A 25,367-nucleotide genomic window follows, 5' to 3' on the forward strand; every position below is an offset into this window, starting at 1 on the left:
AAATCAAATTTGTATTTTTGATGCCAAATGACTTTAAAATGCATGAAACATTGAGATGTTTGACAAAAATTGACTTTTTTGGACTTTGGTACATTTTTGCCTTTCTCATATAGAAAGGTTATGCAATCACTCCAAAAATCGTAAATCATACCGGCCCGGAGGAAGTATGCAGTGAGGGGTTGCTACTTTAAAATTAAAACTAGTTTAAAATTTCTTAACAAGTTCAAAATTTTCGGCAGGACCTGGACCTCCCGGATCTTTCTCCATGATCCGCCACTGGTTTCAAGCGATGTTTCAGTATAACATAATATCTCAAGATCATGGCTGTCGATCCGTTGTATGTATGTGCAAATCGTACTGAACTTATAATATTCATTTCCACCATTGTATTTAACATAACCAGCCATGGAATCGTAGTCGGGACAAATGAGACAAGCACAATTGCACCACTAGGTGGATTAAAACAGGTTTTTATTTTGGGAATGCGTCGAGTTGAGACGGAAACGTAATATGATTAATAACGAGGATAACACTTTCCGAATGTAGAGAGAAATTTATGAAAAATGACGATTTCCATTGGACTCTAGCTGGTCCTGATCGATTTTGATGAGCATTTGATTTTTGTTGTATGACCAATTATATGTATAGGTCAAATGTTTAAAAACAGTAATTTAAGGTCAAGATAGCATGATTTCAAGTAAGTAGAAACAAAGTCGTTCTACACTCGTTCAAAAGAAACTTCTTCGAATGCTGAATATCTATTATAACACATTGAAACCCCGATTTTATCAGCCAAATATGAACATATGTTTGATGGGCTCTAGCAGACGAACAAGACTGAATTCGAGTAAATCCTTTCGTGAGCATGTTTTCCTTATCATGAAGATATGCGCAATGTGCGAAAATAAAAAGTTCATCATAATCAGAAATAGTTATCAGACTACATCAAGGGACGAGAAGAATATTTTAACAGCTTCAGTTTACTATAAAGAAAAAAATTGCCCGATTTAGTCAAAGTCCCCATTTTGTCAGCCTAAAATACACCATGAGATTGATAAAAATGGGTCCTTATTGTATGTAGTATTCACTGTGTTTCACATTAATAGGTACATTTCATTTTTGGGGATTTTTTATTGCATCGAACTACAACAATTTTTAGGTAGTTTTCAAGGGACTATAGACTTCTTCCAAAATTTGGCGAACCTATTCCAATTCGTATACCAATTAATTGGTATACTTAAGGGTTTATATGTTGCAGATAGAGAAAATACTGAAATTTTCAGCTTTTTTTCTACACAATATAACGAAAGCTTATTAAACAATTTTTCCTAATAAATTTGTGTAAATTATAAACTATTTGAAATTTTTTAATAGTTTAATTTTTTATTTAACCGTGATTTTTTAATAAATAGTGACCATCGCTTCACAACGTAGTCTATTTTTCATGGCTTGCGGTGAGCACGATCTCTCGAATTGCTGAACTGAAAATTATGGAATAGAATTAAATTAATTTTTAGTATTCTTTACAGACGCACTGGTGCCCTAAGACGATTTCGCTAGATTTTCAGAGCACTGTGCACCCAGTGCATTAACGCCAGTGACGGAAGGTTATCGAAAAGTTTCGTGAAAATGAAAATTCCAGTAATGATGATGATTTTCCCAAACGGTTCGTTTTCGTGAGGTTTTTATTTGTTCTTTGGCATTAGGATTAGCGATAATAATTTAAATCAAGGATACTACTGGGAAGTTTTAGAAAAAGTCGATGTCGAAGTAAAATTTGAAACTATGCACGCATGCACTTCAGAGATAGCGTGATATCAGGAGCTGCGATTTCATTAAAATTTTCTTAGTTCTCAGTCGCGTTGGAAATTTGAGTAAAGTATAAACTTCGAAACGATTCAAACAAAATTTCGATTTTTTTGGCTCAGTACAATATATAACCCCTTTAGGAAAATTCAGTTTTCCCACCACAATATAGATTAACATTATTTAAGATTATTTTATTAACAGAGCATTAACAATAATTCGTTGGTATGTCTATTTTATGGGCCATTTTTTCGCTTTTCCATTGATTTGGTTTGAGATTTTTAGCACTGATGTTGTCCTATGCTGATTTGAGCGATTCTCTGAGTCCTGCCACTATCCCATGTAGTATGTGTTATCAAAAACATCGCGAAGCATCAAGTTCTAAAGGTTCTCAAACGATATAATATCCGAAGAGAGTGATAAGAGTTATAAGAAATGTCTCATCACACTGTTAGGTGGATTAAAAACGTTTTTCTTATAGATATCTTTGATTAAACAGAGACGATGGTATCCTTCTCCTTTTTGGTGGCACAGACCTGTTCGTCCATATTTGACGATGGTATCCATTAGAATCTTTGTATTAAACAAGAGGGTCAACATTTTGTCGTTTCTTTGCAAATTGAGTGAACCCAACATAAGCTGGCTTCCTGGCTCGACTAGTTGCCAAAAATGGCAGCGAGTAAGCATGGTATACTTCGTAGATTGCAGACTGATGACTCTCATTTCCAGCCAGACTACTTGAGGAGCATTGTTTGGGAATAGCAATTGATCCAGTCCAAGCGAGAATTTCGCCTGAGAACCACCATTGCTGGCCACGACCATCTTTACCGTAGCTTGGGATGTGAGAAAGGAAGTGTTTATGTGGTACTTACTTAACGGAAAGCCCCGACTCAGTGACACTCCCATAAGAACCACGGATTGGGTAATGGGTGGGTTCAGTGGCGTAGTAGCGGGGGGGGTTTTGGGGACGAAACCCCCCCCGAAATATTTTGGAGAAATTTGAGAAAATTGAATATGTTGAACAAAAAAATGCCTAATATTTTAAATGAAATTCTCAAAGTTTCATTTGCAAAAGTTATCTTGTGAAAATATTTCCTTGTAGTGAAAATTGGCTGCAGACTCGATACCTTCCTTTCGGCACGTTGTGGAGGCTAGCTCAACCGCCGAGGACTATAACGAGTAGATCGCGGCGAAGCGAGGATCTAGGAGCTTAATGGTTCACGAAACGGATATCGGTACCGAGAGAAATTTCGCCACATTCTGTAGTCCTTGACTGACGGCGAACATGGACTGGAGAGTGTGAGAGAAGTATCCCCATAGAGACCCCCAGGCGATTCGCTACCGCATCGGCCAATGGAACCCTGCTGCAGCACGAAGAAAGACGGGCGGCAAGCTAAAGTGGAAGACGAACGCCTTTAACGAAAACCTCTTTGTTGAGTTACTTCGGCGAACAACGGAATCAAGTACGTTGATACGGCTGACGGCTAACAAGAAGGATTGCGACGGCGTGCAGCTTACTGGTTAAATGAGTAACTCAATACGCTACACGCTGCTTGTCTTAGAGCCAGAAGGCGGGCTCAGAGCGCAAGATCGGAGCGCATCTATAAGGTAGGGACTCTTTAAAACGGGAGATCAAGCTTAGCAAGCCAATTGCCATAAGTATCTGTGCTGAGAAATAAACGTCAATCCCTGGGGGACGCGTACTGAGTCGTCATGATGAAGACGAGGGTTCGTCGACACCAGTTGAAACATGCCCGGGTAAGCTAAAGATAATCGTTGAGGGTCTCTTCCCGAATCACGATACAAATACCTGGTCACCGACACCGTACGGCGAAGAAGAAGGAGGTAACACAGTCGAGTGGCAAGTGACTAACGACGAGCTCAAAGACACGTCGATGTGACTAAAATCAAAGAAAACCCCCGGTCCGGATGGAATACCAACCATGGCGGAAGTCACCGGGCCATTCAGCCTCGAATAGACCAATGCGCAGCGTGGCATAAAAGAATGTGGCATCCTGAAGAGCTACTTCCAGAGTAGAGCACTGCTGTACCAGACGAACAAAAGGGCAGAAGGCGATGCGAGTCATAGCGGGCATTACTCAGGGCTCCATTCTCTGTCCAACACTTTGGAATGGGATGCACTGATAATATACATTCGTGAATATAATGAATCATGTAATGCACGAATTTATGCGTCGTTTTCTGCAACGAAGTATTTTCGTGCCCTGTAAATAGTAAGTTTCGTTCTTTTTTTGAATAAGAATGGCCGTATGGTGAACGAAAGCTTTCGTAAATTTTACACATTTAATGTATGTACACTGCACGAATGTTATCGTTGATAACAACATTATTTTTCGTGAATGAAATGAAATGTTTTTTTATTTTAATAAACGTTTGTATATATTACGAACGATTTCGTTGGTCGCACGAATTTTTTCGTTTATCTTAGAAGTTTTCGTATTTATTAGCCTCTTTTTGTTTTTTTGGGATCGATGTTTGACAAAATCGTTTTTTTATTTAAAAAAATCGATGTTGCCAAATCAATTTTATTGTGGTACGAAGAAATGGCCGCTTGATGAACGAAAGTTTTCGTAAATTTTACTTATTTAGTTTACATTGCACGAAAGTTATCGACATTATTTTTCGTGAAAGAAAGGAAATGTTTCGTTTATTTAAATAAACGTTTATGTATATTACAAACGATTTCGTTGGTCGCATTCGATCTTTTAGGATCGATGTTTGACAGCACCGATATTGCTCCGGCAGAGAAAAACTCAAAATTGTTCATACAAAATCAACGAGCAGTTCGCGACGGCTCAATCGATTCTGTACTGCTCCAGATTCTGAATCAACTGGAAGCGAAAGAGGTTCAAGGAATCTTCCTGCAACCGGCGGACACGGATACGACTACTAAATAGTCAGACAACAACAATTATCTGACGATTATCAACAATGACTCCATATTGCTCTTTTGACGTGGACTGTTTGATGAATGGTGCTCGTAAATATTATAAAGATATTCGTATATAACAGCGAACGACTCGTTTGCTGAATGAAGCTGTTTCATAATAAGCCAACGAAAGTCATTTCGTAGTTTTCACGAAAAACTCGTAATACAAAATAAAAGAGTTTCGATGGAACTACGAACGGTTCATCATATGTACGAAAAATTCGTATATTTTATGAAAGTTGTTTGTACGAAATTAATTCCTAGCGATTTATGAATATATTCTATTAGTGTGGGGTCTTAACACTGCGGCTGCCCAGGAAAGTGAAAATCGTTGGTTTCGTGGACGATGTGTCAATAACGGTGAGACACTTGAAGAAATGGAGGTGTCAGTGACGGAGACAATAGATGCGATCGAGAGCTGGATGAACGGGTCAGGCTGCAAATAGCTCACTACAAGACGGATTTGTTGTTGGACAGCTACTGCAAAGCGGTTCAGCGGATACAGATCACCATCGAAGAGCATGTGAATGCATCGAAGCGTGCACTGCAGCAATTTGGAGTGATAATCGACGACTGATTGAGCTTAAACAACCACGTAGATTACACATGCGAAATGTCGGGTCTTTATCTAGTGTTTCGTCATCGATACTGCGATATGGGGCTTCTGCTTGGGGTGCGGCGCTGAAAACCAAGTGAAACCGCGAAAAGCTGAACAGGTTTCTTCGACTGCTGGTCGTACGAGTCGCGTTTGCGTACCGGAGGCAGTATGCCTTGACGCCGAGATGATTCCCATCTGCATTACCCTGACGGAGGATGTCAAGTGCTACAATCGATGAAACGTCAGAAACGTGAGGAAGATGTTGAGAATCGATTCGATGGTGACGTAGCAGCAGGAATGGGATAATACGGAGAAAGGAAAGTGGACCAACCGGCTCATCCAATCCTGTCGACGTGGGTCAATAGAAAGCACGGAGAGATAACCTTCCACCTGAAACAGCTCCTACCGAGCCACAGATGCTTAAGGAGTATCTTCATCGGTGTGGGTACGCAACGTCAACACTGTGCCGGGAGTGTGAGAACGTCGAGGAGACATCGGAGCGTCTTTGAATGTCCGAGGTTTGAAGTCTTTGAATGTCCGAGCAGAGTCTTTGAATGTCCGAGGTTTGAAGGGACGTGCAGGGAGCTACTTAAAACGGGAGGACCGGACATCAACCCGGATAATGTAGCCTACAGAATTACAAGCGACGTAGGGACATGGAACGCAGTAAACAGAGATATGATGTAGATCAGTGATTCTCAACCTGGGGTCCGCGGGCCCCTAGGGGGCCGCGAAGTCATTGCTGGGAGTCCGCGAAGATAAATATATTTTCCGAGTGCATATTGAATTTCAAATCTTGTTTCCTAACAAATTGAAAATAACATATTGATAGCATACAAAATTTATGTTTATCTGTGGGGGTCCACAGCAACCCAGTGTGATATCTAAGGGGTCCGTGGTAAGAAAAAGGTTAAGAACCGCTGATGTAGATCGACACCGCCTTACAGCGGAATGGACATCGAACAACGGTTTCGGGAGAGCAATCACCGCCAGGGAACTCTCCGCAGGTATAAGCTAGATCCACCGCCGAGGACTAGTCGAATAGACTGCAACAGAGCAGCGAGTATGAGTCGTCGAAACGCCAGCGAACCGGACGTCACGCTCCATGCGGATTCGCCCGACCGACCACGGCACCCCACCGGTTGTTCCGATAGAAAAATAGCGAAAACCAAAGAAGAATCGATATTGGGAAAACTTTTTTCGCCAGGGAACTCTCCGTTAGCGTAAGCTAGATTCACCGCTGGGGACTAGACTGAGTAGACAGCGACGAGACACCACTAGTCGCGGGTCATCGGCGCACCAGTGCATCAGATACCCTGCTTCACCAGAATCGCCGAACTGACCTCGGCATCTAGCTGATTAGCTCGATCTCGGGAGAACTTCTCTCACCGGGGAATTCTCTGTCGGAGTAGGTCAGGTCCATCGTTGGGGACTAGACCGAGTTGTTCGCGAACAAGTCGAGGACTGAATGGACCATCAAGGAAGTAGTGCTAAATGGCCCAAGAGGAGAACTAAATGGCTTAAAGGAGTTGCGGTGCTAAATGGCACCGGTTACGGAGTCAAAGGGATCAAGAAGTTGTGGTACTGAAACCAAATAAGAATCGGTATCGGGAGAACTTCTTTCGTCTGGGACCTCTCCGTCAGCTTGCAGTCAGATTCACCGCCGGGAACGAGACCGCGTGGACCGCGACGATACACCACCAGTCGCGCCGGGGATCCAGCAAACCGGATGCCCTACTCTACCGGAATCGCCGAACTGACCGCAGCACCTGGCTGGTTGGCTCGAACTTCTCTCGCCGGGGAACTTTTCGTCGGAGTAGGCTAGATCTAGCGTCGAAAACTAGACCGAGTAGTTCGCGAACTAGTCGGAAGCTCAACGAGGAAGTGGTACTGAATGGCACAAGGGAACTGAAGGGCTCAGTAGATTAGACAGTCTGAAGTTTGCCGCCCAGATTGTCCTCGTAGAGGAAGAGCATTTATTCTATACCAACAGCTAGCTTTCCTACCTTGACTACCCAAACCCGTTCCCTGAGTTGTTGGTTTTTGAACATTTTTTTCTCCTGCTCAGAATATTTTTGAACATTTTTTCAAATATATAAAAAAATTCATATCCCCCCCCGAAAAATTTTCTTACTACGCCACTGGGTGGGTTGTTAGTCAGGATTCGCCTCAAGCAAGCGATGCGACTGAGAATTTATTTTCGTGCATAAGAAGTTTGAATAGTCTATTGACTAGGATACGTAAATGTTCGCGATGTGAAGGTGTTTAACCTCTGGATAACCGTTTATCGAGAGTTTGTTTCATCGAAAACAACTTGAACTCCGGACAGCCGGCTGTCGGGAGTGCTATCGACAATATAAAATGGACCATAAATTATTGATTTAACCCTCTGGTGCCCAAATTTTTTTTGGCATGAAAAAATTTTTGGAGGTGGGCTTCGTGATGAGAAAAACGAAAATAATATTGAAAATTCTTGAAAGTAATGGATTTTTCATTAAAGCCTTAAAATAAGTAGGCCGCCTAGAGGTGGTGTTGGGCACCTGGGCGAATTAAAATAAAAACTTTTTTTCCCTGGTTACTTCAACATAAGCGAATACAGATGGTTGCTTATATTTTGGACTCTATCAGAACGCAAAATGCCTAAAATGTAAGGAGTATTTCTCTAGTGCTTTGGTTGTTTAATTATTGACTTCTAATTTATAGTAGGGGAGTCCAGGGTCTGCGATGGTTACACTTATCATGTTTAATGTTTTAATTTAAGATCGTGTAAAAGTGAATGCGTTGCATAAAAGAGCAGACTGTTAGCTGCATTACAGAATTTTAAATATGTGACGCGGGAATCTCGCCAATTTACGACTATACGCACTATGATGCCACCTGGCCTTTTTGATGATAAAGTATGGATCGCGTGAGATGCTTTTTGAATAAAACTGCAAATCAATCGAGATTTGTTATTATTTTTCAGCCCCAATGCTCCTGCATTTTAATTTCGGCGCACACTTTGTATTCAAAAGCTAAATTTTCGAATTTCTTCATGTGAAATTCCGAAGTAAACAAACAAAAAAACAAACAAAAAAACAAATTTTGCTTGTGGTTACATATACGGCCAAGGAATGTTGTTTTCGCGCGCTATCGAAAAACCTGGTCATTCGTGGAATAGCTTTGAACTAGCCCTAAATAACAAAAATGCTGAAATTTAATAACTATACCTAGGGTAATGAGCCTATGTTCGCCCTAACCATGCAAAACCGTTGGTTAGAGCGGCGTTAGCCATCTTTGTTCAACGTATTGGTTCAAATGGCGATTTTTGATATCATAATGGTTCATAAGAAGCAGCAAAGATATTGGTGCCAATTCATACGCATTGCATCAATTGTATTCCGAGTAATTAATAAAATGGTGAGGCACCCTTCCTAATACGACTAAAGTAGGCTCTTCACTTTAATACGCTCGAAAACTCAATCTCACTTACAACGTGTACGAAACAGAATTTAATGCAACATAAACACATTGGAGAATGGATTAAACAGTACTCGGAGTGCAGAACTAGAGACAGCACCTTATGTCTAATACAAAGGGAGAAAAAATATTCTGCCAGGTAGTCCCACACTCCCCTAAATATTATTAAATGATAAGAATATCTATATTCTAACAGCAACATTAACCCAAAGTTTTTAAAACATACTTCTTTTCAGCTAAAATTGCACATAATGCTTGTTTTGGTACGATAAGTAATCACTAAAGACTGAAATTTTTTTTCGCTCAGGTGCCCAAGACCGCCTCTAGGCGGGCAAAGTATTTTACCAAAAAACCAAAACTTCCGAATTATTCCACTAAACCAATTCACATCTACAGTGAAATACTAGTAACAGGCTACTCAAAAATATTTTTTTTAGTTTTTGAAATTTCCAAAAATAGTTAAAATTTGTTTAATGAAGATTACCACTAAACACAAAATAATTTTTTTCCACGTTTTCCTCGAGTTTTCAACTTTGAGCTTCAATTGCCTTTAACAGAAAGCTACGAATATTCAAATAATGTGTGTGTATGAAAGGTGTGAGCGTTGGGAAGAAATGATAGTGCGGATGACAACATACAATCATGTTTTAGTAGTTTTATTTAGATTTTTATAGAGACCGCCTAGAGGCGGTGTTGGGAACTAGAGGGTTAATTTAATTGATTTATTGGCCTAATAGTGAGCCAATGAATATGACAATAAAACGTATGTTCTTCGTGCTGGTATGACTGCTGCGAATTGGTAGCTGGCTTCTGATTCTTCTCGAGAAACTATCAATTCCCATTTTTTTCACTCAGACAATACCATGCATGTTCCTCACGCACATTAAATGTCCAGTGGATTAGTTCCCTATTTGGTCAAATAAACACTAAACAAACAAATAAATTAGTTTGCTCAGTCCAAAGAGATGTCAGCTAGATTGGCATCAACCGACGGATACGTGTTCCCTTGCAATGCCATCAAATCAAAGAACATTTAAAATTACATACGACACACTATGTTCAATTCTGAATATAATGAATAGGGTAAGGTGGGGCAAATCCGACCTAGAAAGCGGTTTTGGCTGTAAAATTCTCATTTTAAGTCGGATCAAGTCGTATTACATACCAAATTAAAGCTTAGGCTTCTGGGCATTTATAACATTTTACCCGCATCTTGGGAGAATTTTAAGATACAAGCGTTTTACGAAAAAGTTCATTTTTGCTGTTTTCAAAAATGGTGGGGTAAACCCGACCGCCTATGTTTTTGGTTGATTTAGTAGAGATATTACCTAAATTTTATGGTTTTTCAATGATAAATCAATGAATACTATGTTATTGAATTGTAACATGAAGAAAATGGAATTCAATGTCAATCTTTGAATGTCAAAATCACGAGCACGTAAAGATATTCCCATTTGCATCGGAGCAATTGCTAGACGAATATTATATTCATCACGTTTTTGTGTCTTTCGTTTGCAATTATGAACCTTTGCTCAAAAAAATAAATAATAATAATAATAAAAATATATTGCAATTTGATAAATACATATTTTCTTAGCAAAAAAGCGGTCAGACTTGCCCCACTATTTAGAGGTCGGGTTTGCCCCACCGCGTCATTTATCATTACGAAGCAATTGAAAAAAAATTTGAAAAAAGTTGGAGTAAATTCATTTATGCACTTTGTAGGACTTTAATCAAAAACTTTAAATCCACCTACATTTTTATGCAATCACTTTAACAATCAGAAATATCCTGAAGTCAATGATGCACAAAAATCAAATCAAAAGTTGTAAAAACACACTTATTGTCGTTTGAGCATCTCAATGTAGACTAATTAAATACTGCCATGCCACCATTATGATTATTTTCGATGCTCTACACGACAACATTAATATTAGTTCCCGTAGTATCTCCGATTTTCGACAACAAAGGGGGGTCGGGTTTACCCAACGGTCGGATTTGCCCCACCTTACCCTAATAATAATATAATTATTTGCAATAAATAAAGATCGGAAAAATTAGTTAAATAACCAAGGTAGTTCATTTTCAAAGATAGCACTGTTGATGAATCACCTTATAAAATAGGTGATAAGGAACGCGGACGAAAATAGCTGACCACCGCCCTAGTTGCCAAAAATGGCAGCGAGTGCGCTTTAAGCAACGTTTACATTGCTACGAGTCAATGTTGTTGAATCGATTTGAAACTTGTCGAATGCAAAGTTTATTTTGATATGCTTAAGTGGTGCTCAGGTGGTAAACTCGTTCGGATTTGAAGGAGAAAAATCGATGCAAGAAAAACACGGTTTATCATATATTGTTAATAATTCAATATCTTAAATCCCACATTAAAACTGACTTATACAGGTCATATGAACAGTCCTCAAACATTTGAAAAGTAGCTAGCGCTACTAGCCTTTGGAGGCATTTAGTATTCACGGGGCTGGTATTAAAGAGTCCGTATACAGAGTAATGCGCAACACTGAATAAAATGATGACTACTTCTTTGTTTCTGGCAACTACTGGTTTTTGCAGTAACTTTGAGTGACTTCAACCGAGTTACACAATAAATTCATATGAAGTAATTGAAAACTTACTGTTTTGGAATAATATAACTTCTATCAACGCTATTAGTTTGGTTGAATATTATCCGAAAAAAGAATTCTGGTTTACATTGCACGATAGGTTGTCACTGACATGTTCGATAGGTAGATTTGACTTCACTGTCGACACATTCAAACATAAACAACGCCTTTGGTATACACGATGGTCAATTTTCTCTTGTTCATAATAGGTTTGTTCTAGTACACGGAAGTCACTTCGGAGTAAACATGAGCAAAAAATACTTGGTCCTTCTTACTCCGGTTTGCTACCAGAAGAAGAAAAGAGAGAAGAAGAGAGTACAGGAACGATTTTCTCCGGAGTACTTCCAGTTTCTCCTGGTACTGGAACAAACCTAATGATATTGAAAGTTTCAATTTGAAAGCAGAAAGAGATGCGCGAAGACTGAAGTTAAATGTTCTAATCGAACCCAAAACAACGGTTCCAAACGAGCAAAGTTTTGTAAACAAATATGGCGGATTCAGGAAGTAACTCGTGGGAAGTATTGAGATTGAAATTAAAAGAAATGCATGTAATTATGTTTACATACGAAGAGTGTAAACTTTATATACATACATACTAAATAATTTTTATGATAAAAATAAAATACGAGTAAATTAAACTTAAACACATTTTAAACATTACAAAGCCATTGATCGATTGTCTAGTCCCTCATTTTATATAACTGGTAGATGTAAAGTCAGAACATTATAAACCTATTGACTAGTTTTCTCCTCTTATCATGATATTCGTCATAAATATTAATTTTGCATGGCATCAACTGTGCGATAATATTGCTATTACTCATCAACCGTAAAAACATTTACACAGGCACAGTTACGTGAATCAATGCGCTTTCGAGTTGCATGATTGAGTACACTGAAAAAAATTCAAACGTTAATTCTATTTGCTATAAACCACTTAAAATCCATATGAAGAAGAAATGTTAATGTTATCACGCGCACACATACCTTCTATGTGTCAACTGTAGAAACTATGTACGCGCACACATAAGTTATATGTGCGTATTGTTATAGAATCGGGTTTTATGTGCCTTATAGTTATGAAATGTGAATGTAAGATTAATATGTCTTGTAAATGCACACATTAGGTTTATGTGCCAGCAAATAGTGTCTATCTGCCTCCGCTAATTGCAAAAATCTATGTGTAAAATCAATAGGCATAACGTTTACTTTTTTTTTAGTGTACTGTACGAAATATTTCTCAAAAGAAATTCTTCAAGCTTTCATTAAAACAACAAGTCACTCGCTGTTTACACAAAACTCCTGGTTGCCAAAACTAGCAGACAAAACAACTTGGTAAACCGTGCAGCCAAATTCACTATTTTTCTATTCGCGTGCCTTTATATTTAAAACAATGTCTTTGTTTGAAACAATCCATATCCAGGCAACTGGCATCTCTATCTCTACATACAGAGTTTGACAATAGGCAACATCGTTTTTCCACCGATCGATGGGGGTCAGTTTGACAACGTCAAAAGCGCTTGAAATGTCATCAACAAACAATAGTAGCAGTAAACAAAAGAAAATAATGAACACTTTCTCTGATTTGATGTAAACTATAGTGCTACTCGTTCGTATTTAGTAATAATTTCGTGCATTTTGTTACAAACAAAGTTCTTATGTTGGCTACGAAAATATGACGTCACGTCACCCTCTTGTCCATATCATACAAATAGTTGTTTACGCCAGCTTGACAGTAACATTGTGCGTTCGTTGAATAAATGTCCAAAACAGCGATAGGGTGGATTTCTCTTCATACTATGTTGCGTTTCGGCTTCGCCTCATCAGAAACCGACACTAACACATTGTCGGAATAGATTAGCGCCGGCTTGACGCAAATCCCTTAAAACTAAAACACACTATGTGTTTCAATCAAACGACTGATCAAACGTGATGTCCCGTTCGAGCAGAAGTTCTGTTTATGCCGATGAGACACAAGTGAAGCCGAAACTTGTCTTGGCTTAGCAGGCCTATGCGAAAGCACTATGCTATATTTCACCCTAAGGAGGAAAATTTGGTAAAAACCAAAATTTCTCACTAGGGTGAAAATTTGTTGGTAAAAACCAGTCTTTGTACAGGAGGGCACAAATCCTTATTTCATACTATGTTGCGTTTCGGCTTCGCCTCATCAGAAACCGACACTAACACATTGTCGGAATAGATTAGCGCCGGCTTGACGCAAATCCCTTAAAACTAAAACACACTATGTGTTTCAATCAAACGACTGATCAAACGTGATGTCCCGTTCGAGCAGAAGTTCTGTTTATGCCGATGAGACACAAGTGAAGCCGAAACTTGTCTTGGCTTAGCAGGCCTATGCGAAAGCACTATGCTATATTTCACCCTAAGGAGGAAAATTTGGTAAAAACCAAAATTTCTCACTAGGGTGAAAATTTGTTGGTAAAAACCAGTCTTTGTACAGGAGGGCACAAATCCTTATTTCATACTATGTTGCGTTTCGGCTTCGCCTCATCAGAAACCGACACTAACACATTGTCGGAATAGATTAGCGCCGGCTTGACGCAAATCCCTTAAAACTAAAACACACTATGTGTTTCAATCAAACGACTGATCAAACGTGATGTCCCGTTCGAGCAGAAGTTCTGTTTATGCCGATGAGACACAAGTGAAGCCGAAACTTGTCTTGGCTTAGCAGGCCTATGCGAAAGCACTATGCTATATTTCACCCTAAGGAGGAAAATTTGGTAAAAACCAAAATTTCTCACTAGGGTGAAAATTTGTTGGTAAAAACCAGTCTTTGTACAGGAGGGCACAAATCCTTATTTCATACTATGTTGCGTTTCGGCTTCGCCTCATCAGAAACCGACACTAACACATTGTCGGAATAGATTAGCGCCGGCTTGACGCAAATCCCTTAAAACTAAAACACACTATGTGTTTCAATCAAACGACTGATCAAACGTGATGTCCCGTTCGAGCAGAAGTTCTGTTTATGCCGATGAGACACAAGTGAAGCCGAAACTTGTCTTGGCTTAGCAGGCCTATGCGAAAGCACTATGCTATATTTCACCCTAAGGAGGAAAATTTGGTAAAAACCAAAATTTCTCACTAGGGTGAAAATTTGTTGGTAAAAACCAGTCTTTGTACAGGAGGGCACAAATCCTTATTTCATACTATGTTGCGTTTCGGCTTCGCCTCATCAGAAACCGACACTAACACATTGTCGGAATAGATTAGCGCCGGCTTGACGCAAATCCCTTAAAACTAAAACACACTATGTGTTTCAATCAAACGACTGATCAAACGTGATGTCCCGTTCGAGCAGAAGTTCTGTTTATGCCGATGAGACACAAGTGAAGCCGAAACTTGTCTTGGCTTAGCAGGCCTATGCGAAAGCACTATGCTATATTTCACCCTAAGGAGGAAAATTTGGTAAAAACCAAAATTTCTCAATAGGGTGAAAATTTGTTGGTAAAAACCAGTCTTTGTACAGGAGGGCACAAATCCTTATTTCATACTATGTTGCGTTTCGGCTTCGCCTCATCAGAAACCGACACGTTTGATCAGTCGTTTGATTGAAACACATAGTGTGTTTTAGTTTTAAGGGATTTGCGTCAAGCCGGCGCTAATCTATTCCGACAATGTGTTAGTGTCGGTTTCTGATGAGGCGAAGCCGAAACGCAACATAGTATGAAATAAGGATTTGTGCCCTCCTGTACAAAGACTGGTTTTTACCAACAAATTTTCACCCTAGTGAGAAATTTTGGTTTTTACCAAATTTTCCTCCTTAGGGTGAAATATAGCATAGTGCTTTCGCATAGGCCTGCTAAGCCAAGACAAGTTTCGGCTTCACTTGTGTCTCATCGGCATAAACAGAACTTCTGCTCGAACGGGACATCACGTTTGATCAGTCGTTTGATTGAAACACATAGTGTGTTTTAGTTTTAAGGGATTTGCGTCAAGCCGGCGCTAATCTATTCCGACAATGTGTTAGTGTCGGTTTCTGATGAGGCGAAGCCGAAACGCAACATAGTATGAAATAAGGATTTGTGCCCTCCTGTACAAAGACTGGTTTTTACCAACAAATTTTCACCCTAGTGAGAAATTTTGGTTTTTACCAAATTTTCCTCCTTAGGGTGAAATATAGCATAGTGCTTTCGCATAGGCCTGCTAAGCCAAGACAAGTTTCGGCTTCACTTGTGTCTCATCGGCATAAACAGAACTTCTGCTCGAACGGGACATCACGTTTGATCAGTCGTTTGATTGAAACACATAGTGTGTTTTAGTTTTAAGGGATTTGCGTCAAGCCGGCGCTAATCTATTCCGACAATGTGTTAGTGTCGGTTTCTGATGAGGCGAAGCCGAAACGCAACATAGTATGAAATAAGGATTTGTGCCCTCCTGTACAAAGACTGGTTTTTACCAACAAATTTTCACCCTAGTGAGAAATTTTGGTTTTTACCAAATTTTCCTCCTTAGGGTGAAATATAGCATAGTTGATTTCTCTTACCAAGTAGATAGTGTCAACAATTATTGTCAATTGATATATTACGGCGTTTACGGCAGCTATTATGATACCCAAAAAAAGCTGGATAGCATAGGCCATATGAAGTATCAAATAGTTGTATTCTATTGTCGAAAACTACAATGCAATTTTATAGAACATTGCAACAATTGCTGCATTTGAATTAACAGGCAAAAGCGTATTCTACTTCACTCTGGTTATGTTCCTGACATTACCCACCAATCCTTTTTCTGCGGTCAAATTATAGCTAACTTCTCCCTCATGCGTAAGCTGACCAACTGCGACGAAACAATCCGGACATGTTTCAGTAACGAAGCGTAATCGTTCAGTACATGCAGGTAAATGGTTCGCCTAGTGTACGGATTTTTTCGACAAAGTGAAGCTGGTGAAATACTAGTGTTTGATTGCAACGAAAACTTTCAATTTTCACCCTAAACCTATTCACAGAGAAGTAATTGGGTTAAAAAGCTGGCCAATTGTATTTAAACATTTTCATCCACAGAGAATAAATATATTAATAAATTAAATGAAAAGATGGGATTAATAGAGGTGCTAAGATGAATTAGAAAACTATTACTCTAAAAAAAGCTTAAAAAAATATTATTCGTTATTTATACATAGATCACCAACTTTATGTAATTATTGAAAACTCACACATGATTGCAAGCGAGACTAACCTGGCTTTGGTTCAAAATTAAATGCATCACGATAATGTACGACAATTGTCTCAACTCATCCAGTCTATTAAATCACGGTCTTTCCAAATACAATCACATTCATGGAATTTTCTTTTCTAATTTCAAATATTCTTGTTGAACATTTGCAGAAAACAACGTCAAACATTTCGAAAGATGGTTATTGATATGGTGCTATCAACGGATATGTCAAAGCACATGACACTGCTGGCTGATCTAAAAACCATGGTTGAGACGAAAAAGGTCGCTGGATCCGGAGTTCTGCTGTTGGACAATTATACTGACAGGATACAGGTACGGAATACTATTGCAGTAAGGTTTCATTTAAATCATCCATTAATCGACAGGTGTTGGAGAACATGGTACACTGTGCTGATCTGAGCAATCCCACCAAACCGTTACCCCTGTACAAAAAGTGGGTCTCACTGTTGATGGAGGAGTTTTTCCAGCAGGGAGACAAGGAACGGGCTGCCGGCATGGACATCAGCCCGATGTGTGATCGACAGAATGCGACAATCGAGAAGTCGCAAGTTGGCTTCATCGACTACATCGTACATCCGCTGTGGGAGACCTGGGGCGATTTGGTGCATCCGGATGCACAAGATATTCTAGACACGCTGGAGGAAAACCGTGACTACTACCAGAGCTTAATACCACCCTCGCCACCGGCGATGGACGAGGCGGAGGACAAGATTCGCTTCCAGGTAAGGCAGCACGGTTTTTTTTATATTTTTGTTGCAAAGTTTTCCTTTTAAAATCTTTGGCTTTGATCTACTTACGTTTAATTGCAGATGACACTCGAAGAGGAAAGCGCTTCAGAGAACGATGATTCACATCGCGAAGAGAACCAGTAAATAACCATCCCCATCCCCTGTAGTACTGACCACACGACATATAAAGAGGACAAAAAATTATAAATGGAACACACCCATCGTAACACTGTAACCGTGTATTCAGACCAGTACCCACAACATGGCAAATAGCGTGTGATGCAATATTGTTGGCGAATCATTACGAATGGAATATGAAACCAAACAGCAACACAAACATAACATACACACATATATACATACAAATTCACACTTACACGCGTGAGGGCAGGCTCCCTACGTTTATTATATATTTAAAACAAAAATATATATGTAATTCGTTATTAACTTATTAGTTGAGAAAGATTTTACGGACAACAATGTTTTGTACGAATAAGTTACTTTATTTTTGATACGTCTGAGATGTATATGTTGATACCAAAAAGTAATAAATAACAGATATACACACCACACGAATAGCAAAGATGTGTCCATACCAAAAAACATTTTTAATTCTAGTTATAAGTATAAAAGAGGGACAAACGATCTGCAGGTTCTTAATGAAAAAATATCGGATCGCCCTAAGAGAATATTTTTTATATTTGTGTTATCCTAATTAATAGTGACCCTCTAACAAGATAGCATACTGTCGAACAGACCTCCATTATCAACTCTTTTTGTCATCTGTGTGTCATGAAAGGAATATTTTAGCTTCTTGTTGACGATTTTGAACTACCCGCAAATAGTTTGCTAGCAGATAGGGAAGAGAATAAATATTAGTGGCACCTTTCGTTCGATTATGTGGAAAAGCATTTGAATTTCAGTTTTATCTTTCGGTTGACTGTAAGCTCAATAAGCACAACAGAATAAATAACTTTGGTTTCAGCATCACATAACGCTACCAATCTCGTTCGTATAGAGCAGTAAATATTACGCACTAATTTGTGGAAGAATTAAAGAGGTTTTTCTAATATTATTCATCCTATATCAACTGCTTATCATGGTTTAAAGATTATTTTACATCAGGTAAAAATATTAAAAATTTGAAATGTATGTTAATTGGTACGAACCTTTTCGTAGAGTTCGGAAGGTAAAAGAAACCTTGTTCGTACGTGCATGAGAATGTAAATCTTGTTATTATGCGCGAGAAAAAAATTTCAGAACTTTTTTGGAACAGTAAATTAAGTGCGTCAGTGTAACGAAAAGAAATAATAGCTGAATCATTAGCAAACCAGTAACCAGTAGAGTAATCGTTCATTGACAAAGATTGCTGTATCGGTGTTTATTTGTTGTTTTCTGAAACTGTTGACAAAGAGAGCACGAAAGATATAACAATAAAAACCGGAAAGACATTCTAAAGGTTCAAAGAACTTTAGGTGAGTGTCTATGAGAATTGAACGCTTGATAGTATGTGTTGGAAAAAATGTGTTCAGCTTTACCACTGGATTATCCATATAAAACCTTCTCAAAACTCTAAAAGAAGAAAATCAGTCGATTCATTAGATCATCACGATTCAAATCATGCAAAACAGCTGCTGGAAAAACTATCGGCTTAGTTGAATGGTGCTTTTGAAAAAGAGACTGTGATTTTTTGCCACACTACCACAACGTGCTGGGGTACACAACACAACTGCGCAATGAAACACCACAGCCACTTTTTCAAAAGCACCATTCAGCCAAGCCGATAGTTTTCTAGCAGCTATTTAGCATGATTTTAATCGTGATGATTTAATAAATCGACTGATTTTCTTATTTTAGAGTTTTAAGAAGATTTTATATGGATAATCCAGTGGTAAAGCTGAACTTGAGCCTTAAGCTTCAACTGAGACAGCTTCGAAAAGCAGTCATCCTTGAAATGTGAAAAAAGTAGCTTTTTCTCTACCCTTCTTTAACTAACTTTCACGAAAATCAATCAACGTATTCGGAACATTGTTAGGGTATTAGTGAATCATTTTCAAGAAGATTTTGTCAATTCGTTTGAAACACCCTAAGAATAAGAGCCACCCTAATACCATCTACATCTGGAGATAGCCTATTCGATACTGATTACGCTGTTCAACACACGATCGGGGAGCAGAACAAGAAAACAAATGGCAAAAGCTAGGAGTCTCAGAAAACCACTGGTGAAGAAATTTTTGAAAAAAAAATTGGAACGGGGATGGAACTAAGGGTGTTCAAGAGGGAAGATAAATTTTCGCAAAAAGTCTTACATAAAAACATCGGAAAAGGAATCTATGCAATTTATTGGCTCAATCGGACATCATTAAGGGGGTGCGGCGTTTGATATTGATTTCATTATATTCGAAAAAATCCCCTTTGGATTACATTACACGAAATGTTGACAATCGAAATTTTTGTCGAAAAATGTCTAAAAATAGCATGAAACATCATAATCTAGCGTCATTATAAAATTTAAACCGCTAAACACAAATTTAAAAATGTTTTGGTGCACATATAAATAAGTGTTGTATGCTTTTGTTGGACATAATCATTTCATGCAAATTAAATAAAGGTACTGATTGCAGTTATAGTTGTATAACGCCAACAGAAGCTTCATTCAAAACATTAAATTTTATTTTTAAAAGCAGCTAAATTTGTAAATTCTTGGATCAGTCTTTGAAGTGCAACTAAATTCAACGATTACTGAAAACATGGAAAATACATTTTGCAGCAATAGTCGCTCGTTGTTTTCACATTTTCTGCAGAGCCTAGTACAGGAAATAAAGAAGAGCAAAAATCTATTATCAACTCTTCTCGTATTACCGTATAAAAATGACGCAATATATTTCACTCCGACGGAGAATAAGCTTATGAGTTTATCACCGTATCTGCTGAATAAGGGATTAAACTTTGCAGTCCCTCCCTCGTATACCCTACTTGCCGAAACAGTGCATAATATTGAAAGCGCCATCCAGTACAACAGTTTCACGTCGAAGTCAACAATACGTCATGATCTCGAGCATTGCCTTTCGGATGAAGCCAACAGTAAACCCGAAAATCAAAGGTCAAGCACCGATGTTTCGAACGTGATTCGCGAAATGAAAGCTCGGGACGTGGTGTACTCTCGTGCGGATAAAGGAAATGCTGTTGTGATCGTGGACAAACAAGATTACGATCGTCGCGTTCTCGACATGTGTAGTACTGGTCCGCAGGAAGAATACAAATATAAAAACGGTAAACCGAAAGACCAACTCAACGTAATGATAGAGGAGGCAAGCACTGTCCGTCAAAAAATCGCCCATTTGATGGGAGAAGTAAAATTCGAACGGAGATTCCACGTCCCAAACTCGAAAGTCACTTCACTATACTGCCTGCCGAAAATTCATAAAAACCCAGTGTCTATGCGGCCAATCTCAGCCAACATTTGCGCGCCCAGGATTTACCGTAAACCGACATCCACAGACCGATACATAACATCCGAAGCCAACCATTTTGGCGCTCAAAAACAGGCAGCTTTCCACTCCATGGCCCACCGTCTGTTCAATGTACCGATGGAAAATGAAGACTTTAAGGCCAAGCGGGATAATATATACAAGGTAGCTGAATTGAATGGGACCGAAAAATAATTTGTGAACAAATTCTAAGGAAACACCAAAGGAAAAAGCACAGACAAAACGCGACAACCTTAGAGCCGGATAAAAAAGGAACCAAGAATCTGCTTGCCGTTCTATCCCAAAATCACTAACCCGGTTCAAACCACCCTAAAACACCATTGTTACCAAGTCGCATACAAAAGTAGTAACACGCTGAAAGACCTCTTGAGTAACCTTAAAGACAAGGTTTCAACCGATTAAAAATCAAGGATCTACCAAACCCCCTGAAAACATTACCCCGCAGTATACATAGGACAAAACCGCCGAAAGTTCAGAGTTCGCATTCGAGAACATAAACGTGCCGCTAACCACGAAAGAGCCAACGACTCCAGTGTAGCGGTCCACAATCACACAATAGGCTGGGACAGCGCGAAGCTCGTGAAAACTATACGGAAAGCTGCGCACCTGAACGCGTGGGAATCAATGTACATAACCAATGCTGGACACACGCTTGTGAACGAGGACGACGCACCAATATTATCAGTGATGATAGGGTGTGCCAAAATGACATCATGTTAAAAAAGTCATCGGGCTCATTTCTTAAATGAAAGGTTGGGGTATTAGGACCACTTTCTTCTTCGGATTGAATTCGCTAAAACGCTCCCTACTGGTGGCGGATTTTGATTTTTTGAAAAAATGGACCGTTTTTGGGTAATATTTCAAATTACGGCCCGTTGAAGTGGTCCTGAACTGTCTTAGATTTTTTTTATTTGTCTAGAGATCCAAATGGAGAAGTTTGGTTAGTTAGTTTGTACAACTTTTGGATTATAAGAGCGGAAGGGCCATTGAAACTTAGTAAAAAGTGTAATTTTTAGTGTTTTCTATTAGTTTTTCTTCAAAACTGGGTACCTACAAAATTTTAAAAGTATAGCAAATACTTCAAATAGTTGAATTGAATATAGAGGCGTAATTTTGCTGAAGAGAGTGTATAGCTGCGGCTAATGGGGTATGAGTTATTTAAGTTTTTATTATATAACCTTTTGACATTTTATGCTATTCATCAAAAATGACACCGTTCTACAAAATAAAACAATTTAAGTTTGCTTAGACCGCATTTCATTTTTCGGAAAATAGAAGAAAAATGATAAAAATGGCGCATTCCGTTTGCCTCTAGTACATCAGAATCGGTTTTATTTGAATTTGAATTTGTAATTTTATTGAGCACGATAACCTGTTAGTACAGACTTTGAATCAGGTCAAGGAAGTTTTATTAGCATTTGACAATTATTTAAAAATTGTTTAGTATATTAACTAGGTTGAAAATGACGAAAATTAAACAAATATATCGAGTTATGTCGTATATTTGAATGCTCAATTGAATGGCGTTTTCAGATATTGTATATAAAGTCTCATTTCCGTTTTAGTAACCTTAGAGTGAAGAAAAAGAAATGAATGTGAAGAAGGGTGAGGTGAATGCTGAAAAACTGATATTTACGGTTTAGATCACACGATTCCGAAATAGTCCATTTTTCATCATTATCCTTCTATTTTCCCAAAAATTAAAGTGCGATCTAAGCACATTTGAGTTGTTTTATTTTTTGGAACAGTATTATTTTTGATGAATTGCTAAAAATGTCAAAGGATATATAACGAAAATTTAAATAACTCATACCCCATTTGTCGTAGCTATACACTTCCTGCAACAAATATACGCCGCTATATTCGCCTCAACTGTTTGAAGTGCGTTCACTACTTTAAAAAAATTTATATACACCCAGCTTTGAAAAAAAAAATTAATGGAAATCACCAAAAATTACTTACTAATTAGGCGCAGCTCTTAAAATCCAAAATTTGGACAAACTAACTAACCAAACTTCTCCATTGGAATCTCCAGAAAAATAAAAAAATCTAAGACAGTTCAGGACCACTTCAACGGGCTTTAATTTGAAATATTACCCAAAAACGGTCCATTTTTTCAAAAAATCAAAATTCGCCACCAGTAGGGAGCGCAAATTCACTCCAAAGAAGAAAGTAGTCCTAATACACTAGCCTTTCATTTAAGAAGTTAGCCCAATGACTTATTCAACATGATGTTATTTTGGGACACCCTACTGATCACCTAGATAAAAAAAATCAGCTTACTCAACTAATTCCAACAAGGTTTCTTTTATCTTAATTTACTAGCAAATATTCCTATAGGGACCTGGCGAACTATTAATTACGAGATTTTTTACCAGCATTCATGAAAAAGTATCACGTACACAAGCACTAATCAAAGTTGAAATAAATAAAGTTTAAATAACGATCAAGAAAATAAGCAATCTCGGTGCAACAACATACAAAATAGTTCCTTAGTTATATTGATAAATTTTGTGCTGGGTAGTTCAGAGAGTCATGTGATTTTCTTTTTAAATTCAGTAAGTACTTTACGCCAAAACTAAGTTACAATCTGCAAGAATATATTGTTTGGGACGTAGGTTAATAAATAGAAATGGCTACACAACTGATGATATTATATTGTAAACCGAAGGAAAAATAACTATGCTAGAACGTAAGTAATTATAAAATGGAAGCAATATCAGAGAAAAGAAACGAAATAGGGCAAAATGTCGTTATTGATGAAACGTAGCTGAGTTGTCGTCAAATATTGTTTGTGATTAATTTGCACTGTGGAATGATTTCTTCTAGCAATTAATAGTCTTTTTCCCATATACCTTACTCTAAATCCATCTTCATCAAAGCGTATCAGAACACGGAATAGAGCTGTCGGTTTGCATTTCCATTTTGTGTCATGAGATGGGCTACTGTCAAACCAAAATCAAGATATTTTATAAGTCTCATCAGAACGAATTCGTACCGAGTGATGCACTGCACTGCTGCACTATGGTACAATGTGCCACTAGTTTCATCCTTAAACCGAACATCGTCATCAGTGAAGTATCAAAACTATGTATTCGAAGAAGGAATCTTTCTTTTTTTAGCGCAAAAACTCTAGAAATATACAAAGAAACAAAAGAAAAACAATACACAATACAAGCGAAAGATAACGTACAGGAAAACAGTCTGTTTTGGAGTGGAAAACTTCTACAATTAGTAAAAAGACTAACAAATATTGAAAAACACAACAAACAAAATAAGAGAGAAACATACAACTGTCTGATTATGCTAATAATTAGTCAAATATCGATGTGTAACTAGTTTTGAGAAATAGCAAGAGAGACAAAACAAACGTGGAAATGTAACTAGAATTTCAATAATAATGATACCGAACGGTGTAGATAGCTTTAGACTATTGGCCAAAATTATCATTTATGTTTCTTCGAAGCATGGGTAGGTGTGCGTGGCGGGTTAGTGGGTAGATTTCTCGACAAAAACGTATGATGACGGCATATAAACCAAGCTGGTAAAATTCACATTAAGTGGAAATTCCGAACACACCGTTACTCGCCAATCACAGCTGCTCAAGAAAAGTTTTCTCATTTATTGACTGCTGTGAACTGTGTACTTCCAATAACGATTTGTCCGAAATTTTCCTTCAAAGAGTAGTTTGACAGTTATGCCGCACTAATGCACCGAAAGCAAAACTATGCAACCGGTTATAGGCAGGCGCAAGTATCGGGAGGGTAGCTCCGCCTCATCGGCCAGTAAGCTCGTTTTTCTCGAAATGTACTTAGTCCGGTCTGACAACACCGACCAATTCCTAGCTGGTTTTTGAATGGAATTGCGACCCGAACGATGTTGATGTTGCGCAAAGCGCGTTGGAATTACAAAAAAAGTTGAATGACTTTGTGGCGAAGATCGCGAAGCCACCCCTTTTCCCCCTTTTGTAGACAGCCTTAATATAAGCCTGTTGTTTTGATGCAACGCATCCGATTTTCTACCTCGCAGGATTCAATTAATATCGTCTGCGTACAACAATATCTCTATTCCGTTTGGCACAACATTGAAGATTGGCTGCATCTCAATGAAAAATAGCGTTACTAACAAAACAGAGCCGTGGTGGACTCCATCTTCCAGGTCATGGACGCACGGGACAGTTCTTGCTAGACAAACTTGAAACATACGTTCAGCCTGGAAACTTTGTAGTAGATTCAACATGCGGCCACGTATTCGCCACTTTTTCAATGTACGTAGAATCCCATATCACTATGTCGTGTCATACACTTTCGTTAAGTCCAAAGACGTTATTAGACTGTGTTCATCTACTATTGGCAATGATTTCTGTGGGTCGGCCGGATACGTTTTTGTGCCACGCCCGGATCGAAAAACATGTTGTCGCTTATCGAGTCGCTCGTTTGACTCTAATTCGGTAATCGGCCGTCAATTGATGATCCGTTCAAACCGGAATCGGTCCGCCAGCAAGGAAGCGCC

General features: G+C 38.6%; 1 protein-coding gene across 4 annotated transcripts in view; it reads left to right on the forward strand.

Annotated features, from left to right (window-relative positions):
* Window positions 1-24,133, forward strand: part of LOC131676833 (cAMP-specific 3',5'-cyclic phosphodiesterase) — a 132,635-nt gene extending 108,502 nt beyond the window's left edge. For all 4 annotated transcript variants that reach the window (XM_058956215.1, XM_058956187.1, XM_058956196.1 and 1 more), the window contains exons 10-12: window positions 16,786-16,948; window positions 17,002-17,358; window positions 17,446-24,133. In XM_058956215.1, coding sequence (XP_058812198.1) covers window positions 16,786-16,948; window positions 17,002-17,358; window positions 17,446-17,508 — 583 coding nt within the window. In that variant the 3' untranslated portion in view covers window positions 17,509-24,133. The remainder of the gene's footprint in view (window positions 1-16,785; window positions 16,949-17,001; window positions 17,359-17,445) is intronic.
* The last annotated feature ends 1,234 nt before the right edge of the window (window positions 24,134-25,367 follow it).

Source organism: Topomyia yanbarensis, chromosome 1 (assembly GCF_030247195.1).
Source record: "Topomyia yanbarensis strain Yona2022 chromosome 1, ASM3024719v1, whole genome shotgun sequence".
Taxonomy (NCBI): Eukaryota; Metazoa; Arthropoda; class Insecta; order Diptera; family Culicidae; genus Topomyia; species Topomyia yanbarensis.